Genomic DNA, 10,697 nt, shown 5'->3' on the forward strand with positions numbered 1-10,697 from the left:
ACTATATATAAATGCTGTGTGAAGCCAGTGGATTTGGTCACACATGAACCTTATGGATCCATCAGTTCAGAGCACCGAGTCCCAACAGCTACACTCAACCTGCCTTCATAGAACATCAGGTTTTTTATTATTAAGACAACACATTTGAACAGTGTTTTTTTCACTAAAATCTTCTATTCTACCTGATCTGTGAGCATTGGAGTAGCAGCTGCTCCAAACACTGCAGGCTGCAGCTTTCTCTGAGCGTTTAGCAGCCGGGATTAATCAAATTATAATTTAATCATCTGATCAAACAGCAATTAGCATAATCACTCGTGGGGAAGGCCTGATAGAATACAGAGCTGGGGGCTAACAACACTTTAATGAAACATTTGCCAGAATGTTGGAAAATGTTACACATGTGGAGCTGCAGGGGCAGAACCGCATGCTAACGAGAACGCCAGGCACACACCCGGTTCTGGCCTCCTGTTTTCACACCGATGCCCTTCGCCTTTCAAAATCCAGTACAGCTCACCATGATTCACCAAAACCTTCACTGGAAGTTTCACTGTGGGTTACTCTCATTGTTGTGAGTTTATGGTGATGGCGTATACTTATATAGCAATTTTCTACCTACAAGGCCCAAAGTGCTTTACAGTCACAGTCCCATTCACCCAGTTACACACACATTCACACACTGATGGCGGCTCCGCTGCCGAAACACTGGCGCCAACCTCCCACCAGAGGCAAGGTGGGGTTCTGTATCTTGCCCAAGGAAACTTCAACACATGGGTGTGCAAGGTGGGAATCGAACCTGCAATCTTACGATCATGGGTAGACCGCCCTACCGCTGCTCCACGCCCCCAGTTTCTATCATTGTTGTGAGTTTATGTCATTGTTGTGTGGGTCTGACACTATCACAGGTGTCTGAGGCGTCTTTTATCAAGACTGATCTTTTCTCCGTGACTCCTCCACTCTGGTTTCTGACATTGTTTCGAGGGTCTAAAATGGTCTCAAGTGTCTTACAGATTTGCCTTCGTAGGTTTCAGACACTGTTAAATGTTTGCAGCGTCGTCACAAGTTCATGAAATTGTCTCACAGCCGACACTCAAAATCAGATTGGTTTCAGAAGTTTCCACACCTGAACAAGTCTCACATTCAAACACGTTTCTTTTTCTTAGAGATTTAAAAAACCTGGATGTACTTTTAGGAATTTGGAAGATCTGCTCAGGAAGTTTTGATCATGTTTAAACACCTATGACATGAAAAGGAGGTACTGCAGCAAGAAAGGAGAAGATCCCTCAAAACAAATAAAGATGTTCCATAAACTCCCTTTTCTCAGTGAGATAAAGATGCCAGCAAATAAACCACAGACTCCTGCTTTTAGACAACTGCTGCCTTACAGCAAACAAACAAACCAAAAAACATCCTCTGGATGTGAATTCAGTCGCAGCTTTTGACCTATAAACATCAAAGTTAACCTTCGTGGTCCTGAGACTCACATGAAGTGACAGCTGTGCTTATGCAAATGTCCACAACATGCCTTGCTCATTTTTGTTCCAGCCTTAAAATAGTTTTGATAAGTCTTTACAACGAACATTTGTCTCTGCTGTTGCAGATTCTGCCTCCTCTGACTTCATCCTTTTCCCAAAACGCTCAATAAGTGTTCACACAGTTTCAAGTCGCACAGCATGAAGTGCCTGTCTTCAAATTTCTTTGAACACAAATGTTGCATTCATGTAGGCGTGGAAACTCAACATTTACAAGCAAATATGAGCTGTTTGCCATGGTGCTGTTTCTGCGTGCAGCTGTGCTCTGATTAGATATGTCTCTTTGAGTTAGATACCCCCCACCCCTCTTTTTATGCCTCAGTACACACCATCATCTCCTTAAGCATTCTGGCCTGGGTTAAATGAAACCTTTAACAGTTCAGTGTGCATCCATTAACATATGCTTGAGTCCGCTCACAGCCAAGTCCAGGCACGGGCGCTCGACGTGGAGCCGCGGAAAAATCCGGACAAATCCCTGAGTGATTAGTTGTCCGTCTCTAATCCCTCTGATGCTGCTTCTCATGAATTATTAAAACAAACATATTCAGCTGATCAAAACATCTAACTTCATTAGCACAAGTAGCACATTACGTTCAAAAATAGAGAATGATTCCATTTAGGCCGCAGTATAACACATTCTTTATTGGCTTGTTGCAACAAGAAGGTATTTCCAACTGAGTGCCTAAAAAGAAAATAATGTTTATATTGATACAGTATTAGAGGTAAAGTGTGCTAGAAAGTATGCGTGCACGTGAGAGAGTGCGCTGTTTGAAATGGGTTCTCAGAAAATGAACTGATCAGAACAGAAACACAGACGTGGTTGATTCCTGAATTTAATAGAGCAGAGTCTTCGCCGTTCATGGCATGGCCTACATTGTGTTGACTGGTGTGCTGAAGAGGCCCGCACGTGTGGTTTCATACTACGACGCCGTCAGCTTTGACTGCATGTGAAGTGACAGATGTAAACCTAAAGACCCGAGTCTGCGCGCCGGCCCTCACGTGACCCGCCGCTGTTGTGACTGCTGACGATGGGTTAGCCAGAGACGGGGGCGGGGACATGGAGACGACCAGTATGTTTGAAACCATTTTTATAAGGGACTCTAAATCCTGAGAAAAACACAATTCCACCTATTCTATTCAGTGAAATGGAGTCTAAGAAAGTCCAAGTGTTGGCTAGTTTTTGTGCTGATGAAGAGTTTGCATGAAATGTAGTTTTTAAATAAAATAAAACTATGGGACGGATAGTGGGATCACAGTTTTTAACCACCTATTGTAAAGCTTCGGTGCAATATCAATGAGGAAGATTTATCTCACTTCCAGGAACTTTAGAATAATTTTTTTCCAAATGCCACTCAGAATTACGCCTTCTTTCTGAACCAATACCTAAATCAACCACTTTTCTTCTCGATGTTTGAATTCACAGATCGTTTATTCTCTACATTCCTGGTGGTTTTGCCGGCCCTCTCCCACCCCAGAAGTGATGTTGTGTTGTGGTTTGGCCCTTCCACCATCAGCATCGATTTATTCATCTACGGCCCGAGTTCATCCTGCACATGCAGAACGAAATCAGCCTAACAGCTAAAGACCCATGGACTCATTTCTTTTTGTATCTCTCCGTAACACAACTAGATCATTCCTTGATTTCTATGAAAGGGCTGTGCAGTGGTGTAGTAGTTAGCACCCTCTCCTCACAATAAGAAGGCCCTGGTTCAAATCCCAGCTAGGTCCCTTCTGTGTGAAGACTGCATGTTCTCCTTGAGCATCTGTGGTTTTCTGCAGGCACTCTAGCTTCCTCACACATTCCAAAATCATGCCTCAAAGCTTGATTAGTGACACTAAATTGTCCCTAGAAATGTGTGTGACTGTGTGTCCCTGCAACAGACTACCAACCTGTTCAGAGTGAAGCCTGCCTTTCACCCAGCAATAATTAAGATAGGCTCCAGCAACTCTCAACCGCTAAAAGGGGGATGGATTGATCCCTATACTTTTTAAAATTGTGCAACTACACTGCTTAACTGAGATGATCTAAAGTTTATCCTTCAAAGTTCAGAGAAAGACGCTGTTCCCAGTTTTGGAACCAGACACCACACCTGATGCACATGGAAGCTGTCCTCTCTGTCTGCACAGAACACTAGATTCCTCTGTGAGTTTGTTTTCAGAAGCCGATGTCAATGCAGCTTTTCTGACTAGTCAACCTTTTAAAAATTATAAATGTCCTTTTTTTGGTTTGTTTTTGTTATTGGATACTTTAAAAAATCGTATCATTTCTGTTGGTCACAGGAAGTGGCCCCCATGCAGCAGCAGCTCCCCTCAAACTGCAGTCATAGAAGGGTTCAGCAAAACGCAGATGTACTTCTGGAAATGCAAAAGTGAACAGGCAGGAGGAACTCAGACATTACAGAGAGAGTTAACCATCTTTTAACCTTTTTTCCTTCCTGTCTGTCTTTCTGTCTCACAGCTTTTCATTGACATGCACACAGACAGATGTCTGCAGATGTGGTGTTGACATCAGCTTTTGAACAGCCAACTGGTACATTCTGGTGTTAACATGCTCTGTGCAGACTGCTGTGGTTTTTTAAGTCGTGCATGACTCCTCTGCACAAACACTAAAATTCATCAGAGAAAGCTAAGCTGCCAAGTGGACCAATAAAGAGCCACAGAGTTCTGTTTTGTCCATGTGTCCTTCAGCCTGGGAGGAAAAACTAACTGTTTTTCTTTCTCTTTCACTCACCCCTCTTTATTTTACCACCCCACATAATTAAAAAAATGAAGTTTAGAGATCTGAATAAAACCTTTGAGCTCTGGAAGACGTGCTGTTGTTGTTTTTCCACAACAGTATAAAGACGAGGATTTCTCTGTTTAATGTAAACACAAGTGGACAGTGTGTAAAAATTGTATGAAATCTGGATCTGAGTACTTCTAAAAAACTGAAGTTCAAGCAGCAGATTAAGTCATCAAAATACCTTGATACTTGAGTCAGATTAAAAATGTCACTGCTAAAAAAACAACAACGATTTTAGTCCTGAATGATAGTTTTCTAAAATTTGATTGGCATTTTTAAAAATCAACAGACTGCAAAATCCATTAGTGCCAGACATGATTTTGAATTAACCAAGTAAAATGAACATCTTCTGGTTTATAGTCCTTTTGACAAGAGCCTTCACTTTTTGGAACAAGATTGGATTTTTGTCCATATATCCAATCTGTCGTTTCTGCTTGTCACTGGTTCTTATAAGTAAGGGATAAAGCCCGACGAGGTGTCCATTATCCAAAATGAACGGACAACATGGAAACCGGAACCTAGCGTTACAAAGTGGAGGGCGGCTGCTTTAGTTTCTGATAATGGACACCTCGAAGGCCATTTTCCCACTTATACCAGGGTGACTTACCAAAGACATAAATGGTTAATCCATTTTTTATTACTTTATTCTTGTTATCTTTCTCGGTTTAAGAAGCTTTTTCAGAAAAAGCGGACTATTTGATATGTGGGGTGGCGCGCTGTCAATTTGTTTATGGCTGTACTGTGTAACCCAGGGCTCCCAAATACTGGTCTGCACCATCCTTCCTCTAGTCCACCCTTTCCTGTCGCCCTTCCAGCTGATCAACTGACAAATGCTTAAATCCACATTTGGACTGAGGGAACACACCTGACCCAGGTGACAAGCAGCAAGCAGAGGAGGAAAACTGCCAGGATGGTGGATCTTAACGTCCAGGACCGGGTATCCCGGTCCAAACAGAACTATGCTGATAAGAAAGGTGTATTTGTACTGATGCTGATTTTAGATACAATGAGCAGAAATGACAACATGCACAGGCTGCATGTCACAAATCCACGAAATACAGTTGAATCGGTTAGTTCAAAAGGGGCCCAAGTCCAAGAGGTTTGTTTTTCCAGGAAATGATTTTAATTGCATAGCTTAAAGGGAGGCTACACCAAATGATTAATACTTAACCCAGATTTAGCACCAGTTCATAGCTTACAAATGCTATAAGATGAAGCACCTCACTTTTATCATTTCAGAGGACTAGCAAACTAAAGTCTCTGGACTTGGGCCCTTCTTGAATTAAACAGGGGTGCTGAAATATTGGATAACTAGTGCTGCCATCTATGGGATAAAGCTAAACCCATGCAAGAGAGGCCCAAGTCCAGGAATTTTGCACTTAATGCATTTTAAATGTCAAGCATAGTCAATACATTACAACGGACTTGGGACTTTTTTGCACATAATCAGATAGCTTTTCCCTTGAAGACCATAGAACATATAATATCTAGTTTGAAAATTTGTGGACTTGGGCCCCTTGTGAACCAACCGATTCAAATTTACAAGTCAAGTCATCACTTTAAAATAGTTTTTAGTTTTCAGTAAAAAAAAAAAAAAACAAGCAGCAAGCAGCTAACAAAAAAATAAATCTTGGAGATGTTTTTAAATTCTTTTTCCTCTGCCTGTTGGGTCTCATTTCAAAGGATATTATGATTAATTTAATGGTAAAGTAAGATGTTCAAACATGAACATCTGCATTTTAAAAGCTTAAATCACATCAATTTCAAGATATAAGCTTAAATGCTGATGGTGACTTGAGTTTTGGGCATCCTTGGTTTCATTTGAGCGGATGATTCTAAAGGAGCAGCACAAAAACAGCGGACACTCGTGTTGGTCTTCATCAGAAGGAGAATCTTTGTCACCGTCCTGCTGCAGAACGTCAGTTTGGCCTGTTTTTGAACCACTCCTTCAATATTCACAAAAATTCAGATTTCTGAATGAACCCCTCTGCTCATTAGAGTCCTGGAGAGCATGTCTGCCCCCATGCAGCTCAGCAGAGGCAAAGTTCAGTCGACTCCCAAATGGAAGGTGTGTTTTTATTTTAAACAGACGGGTTTGCAGCAGCGCTTGAAGAGCTCGAGCCTCTCTGAAGGTAACTCCATTGCAGATCCTCCTGCGTTTGTTTCTGCTGTGATCGATGCAAATGTGGCCTCTGATCTCAGACAGCAGCTTGTGTGGAGATGAGGTCTGCAGAGCAGAGATGGGCCCAGCTGGGATCACAGCAGACTCAATGATAACCAAATGGGAACAGGAAAAAACAGGAAAGGGTGACAGACTGTGCTCTTTGAGGTGGCGGTGGGGGGGGGGGGGGGGGGGGGTCGCCTGCTGCAGCAGCCTGTGTTACCTGAGTCTCCATAGAGACAACCTGCTTGCATTTGGCCAGAGCTCAGCCAGCTTTCTTAAGGAGCTGCTGTCTATCTGTGAGGGGGGGCGGCATCTTTGCAGCTGGGTGCAGTAAAAACGGAACGAGTGGGCCTAAGAGGAGGAAGAAGAGCGTTCATCTGCTGCATGCTCTGCCTCTCGGTGCTGAGCGGCTCACACATGCAGCAGCCACAGCTGCTGCTGTTGCTGCCATTCAAAGTTTCCAGCAGCAGCCATTTTGGAGCGCTGCTGCTGCTGGACCACAGAGACGGCAGCTCTGTCTCAGCAAACGCATTTCAGGGCAGCAAAGACAGATTCAAAAGAGCATCGGCCTTCTCTTTGTTCCTCCCCAAAAAGGAGATGCTGCCCCCCCACCATAAACAGCCCCAGTCGACCCAAAGCCCCGGTCAGGCTCAAAATGGTTTTCCTGTCCTGCGTGCTCGACACGTCGTCATAATCTGCCTTCTCCGTCTTGGGTTTCTGATCCTTTCAGGAGCTGGTCCATGCGTCTGTCAGGAGATCCTCATGTTTTTTCGACTCAGTTCTGCCCCCCAACACAGGCACTACCATACACTGCGTTGTCCTGATTACTGCCCCCCCCAATACACACACACACGCACACGCACACATCATCTTCACTGTTATTTTGACTGCTAAAACGTTTACTAAAGACTCTTCTGTTGAAGAACAAGCCAGACTTCAATGCGCTTGTGAGATTTGCTCCTGGGTGAAGGTGATAAGGGCTTGTCTCCCCCAATCCAAAATGACTCCATGTCTGTGCTTCTAACATGGCGGGTCCACGGATGGAAATGAAAAAGCGCAGCCAGCCTGTTTAATCCTTTTTCATTTTCTTCTTTTGGGGGAAATTTACTGATTTCTTTTCATGGGGACGGAATAAACATCAAATGAATTTAATCCAACAATTAAAATAATACAAATGTATATATTGATTACACTGGTCACGTAAACAAATCCTATTTTAGCAGGATTCTGTTTTTTCTAATGAAGTGTATTTTTGAAAAATCCCAAACAAAGGATTTTTTTCTTGTTTTTAGAATCAGTTTTTTGTGAACTGAATTCAAATGCAAATAGGAGATTTAAAATAGCTGATCAAAGCAGGTAAAGATAGAAAAGAGCTGCAAAAACAGAGGAATGGGAAAATGATGCAGGAACAGAGTGAGGCCTGCAGACTCACAACACACACAATAAAAAAACCTGCATCCCATTCATTCCAGAAGGAAGCTAAATAATTGTCAGAATTGAAATCAGATCTTTCCATTTAATAAAAAGGAACCAACAATGTTAAATAAATAAAATCAGGCTTTGAGCAGATCCTTCCTCCTCCTGCCGCTGCAGCTCTCACTCAGCTTTTATCCCATTTTTTCCTTTTCTGCTCATCTTTTCTTGTTTCCATGAAGGATTTTCAAGATGCGTGAAAGGCTCTTTTCTACTTGAGCTCTATGAAGAGACCTGCGCGTGTTAGAGGCTACCGTGAGCGATGGTCAAAGCACAGGACACAGCAACAGCCTGCTCGGCTCGGCTCGGCTCGGCTTTACAAATCATTCCAAATAATCTGTGCAGGCAGAACTGTTTGAATGAAGGTTTGGCCCAGAGACAGAATGGTGTGAACTTGAAGTTGGATGTGCGCGTTTGCATCACTTACCATTCAAGATGCACTGGGAAAAGAAAAGAGCCAATATCCACATGCCCCGCTCCGTTCAAAATCCACTCTTATGCTTGTTCTTCTTCTCTTCCTGCACTCTCTTACAATTTCTTCCTATTATTTCTTCAACTACAGCAATGCGAGAAAATGGAGCTGCAAATCTCCTCTCCTCTCTCTGCCGCGCTCCCCTCTCTCTCTTTCAATCCTGCTCGTTGGGAAAAAGATGAAGAGGAGGAGGTTCGAGCTTCCTCCTGCTTCTGATTGTCTTCTGTTACTGCGGCTTGATGATCCACAACTGCCAGTCCCTTTTAAAATCTAGAAACATCTTATAGCTCTCCTTTCCTCTGGTTCTGCTGGTTTAGTTTTGGCGCCAGGGCGCTGCGCTGCGCCGGGCCTCAGTGAAGAGGAGCGCCGCTGTGCGTAGAGCTCCGGAGGCTCGGCTCGGTGCGCTCCGGTCCAGGTGCGCCGCGCCGCCGCTCAGTGCGTCGCTGCAGACGCATAGAAAACACGCCAACTCCACGGGGAGGGGAAAGAGCAGCAAAGTACTGAGAGGCAAAAGAGGAAAAGCCTCCTAAATAAATAAAGAATAAAAAAATAAACAGAATTCAGAAACCCGCTCGGACAAGAGCCAGAGGACAAAAAAGCCCCAAAGTTGCGTTTGTGGAGGAAGAAGCAGACGGACACTTGGCCGTTAGCTGCGCTGCAAACTCAGCCTCTCTTCGCCTCTTTCCGTCCGGGGAGCAACAAGCACACGCATCCTCCCTGAGCCGCGCACACACCCCGCGCACGCTGGTCCCCGCGCTCACAACCTGCCCTGCCTCAGAGCTGTGGAACAAACCCGCGCCGTCTCCGCAGCCGCTTTGTCCCTCTCCATTGCCTTAAAGGTGCAGGGCTGGAGGGCGAGGGCGCACGACTGAGCGCGTGCGTGAAGCTTCAAAAGGCCTCCTTGTTTCTGCTTTTTAAAGACAAAAATCAAGGTGTCTGCTCTTGAAGAGGAACAATGATGCCGGACCTGATTCGGTGGTCTGCGCTGGTGTGGAGGGCTGAAGGACTGATGCTGAGGGAGGGAGGATGGGAGGTGTGAGGGGGGGGGGGGGGGTGTACAGGCTACACCTGACTGGATGCTTTGTAGGCATTTTGAGAGGGCTGGATGAAAACCAAATTTCTTAATTGCAGGAGATCAAATCAAATATTTGTCCTCTCTGTTTTTCTGGATAATTTATGAGCCCCCTCGGGCCGTTCAGAGGTGCGCCTGCCTCAACCCAGCATTCATTAATTGACCTTGACAAATATAAGTAGCAACCCCCCTCTGCACCAGGGGGCATCACACAGCAGCCATGTCAGACATCCACAGCCTTCTCCTGGGGGGAACCTCCACTGAGGAGCGAGACGAGGACCAACATGAACACCAAACAAGGAGGAGCTGGAAACATCATCTTCTGGAAGAACTGAGGATGACCTCCACATTAACACCAACCGTTTAGACAAATCGGATGTCTCTGGCACAAAGGGAACATTCTGGAAGCAGGCTACTCTTCTGCAGTGGTGCTGCAGCAGCATCCATGTGACTCTGGGAGTCCAACATGGCCCATTTCTGCAGAAAGGCTTCAGCCCCCCACCCAGATTTAGTATCTGTCTCTTACACTTAGCATCTGCATTAGACATGCACATGAACATTTCCCCGCACCACGACTGCAGGACCTGTCACCGCCTGTCTGACCGCCACATGCGCTCTCAGCCGGCAGTCCCAAAATAAACTGATTATTATCACCGACTCCAGCCAGCAGGAGCTCCAGTCACAAAACATTCTGCTTCTCAAATGCAGCACAAAGTCATCCGCAGCTGTGGAGTTTGTTTCAACATGAGTTTTCCAGGTGGGATCTGAAGGAGCTCTTCAGTGACGCGGCTGCTCTTACTTCAGGTTATCACATAAAACGACCACTGAGATGAGTCACAGAGCGCACGGTCACCCCTCAACAGCAGGACGCATGCATGTTAGCTAGCTCATCACACAGATGCAAAAGGCGTTGGGGGCTGCTCCTCAGAAGAGATTTTTGACTGTCTGGATGCCAAAATAAGGAGGTGAGTTTGAGGTGCAGAAGTGAGGCCACCACAAACACACGTCTGAACTGCATACCAGCAGCGCAGAAAACAATCAGGAGGCAATTTTGGTTTGTGAACAGTTTTACATCAAACTGAATCGGTGAGTCAGTAGATCGCAGGTTCAGAGTAATAATCATCTGTAAACAAACCGAGCAACGTTCAGCCCAACAGATCCAAACTCTACACATCCTGGTGTCACCTCCACAACACTTTGACCCG

General features: G+C 44.9%; 1 protein-coding gene across 3 annotated transcripts in view; it reads right to left on the reverse strand.

Annotated features, from left to right (window-relative positions):
• Positions 1-9,406, reverse strand: part of LOC101158128 (Down syndrome cell adhesion molecule homolog) — an 87,300-nt gene extending 77,894 nt beyond the window's left edge. For all 3 annotated transcript variants that reach the window (XM_023962194.1, XM_023962195.1, XM_023962193.1), the window contains exon 1: positions 8,376-9,406. In XM_023962194.1, the coding sequence (XP_023817962.1) occupies positions 8,376-8,418 (43 nt within the window). In that variant the 5' untranslated portion in view covers positions 8,419-9,406. The remainder of the gene's footprint in view (positions 1-8,375) is intronic.
• Positions 9,407-10,697: the final 1,291 nt, after the last annotated feature.

This window comes from Oryzias latipes, chromosome 14 (genome assembly GCF_002234675.1).
Source record: "Oryzias latipes chromosome 14, ASM223467v1".
Classification (NCBI taxonomy): Eukaryota; Metazoa; Chordata; class Actinopteri; order Beloniformes; family Adrianichthyidae; genus Oryzias; species Oryzias latipes.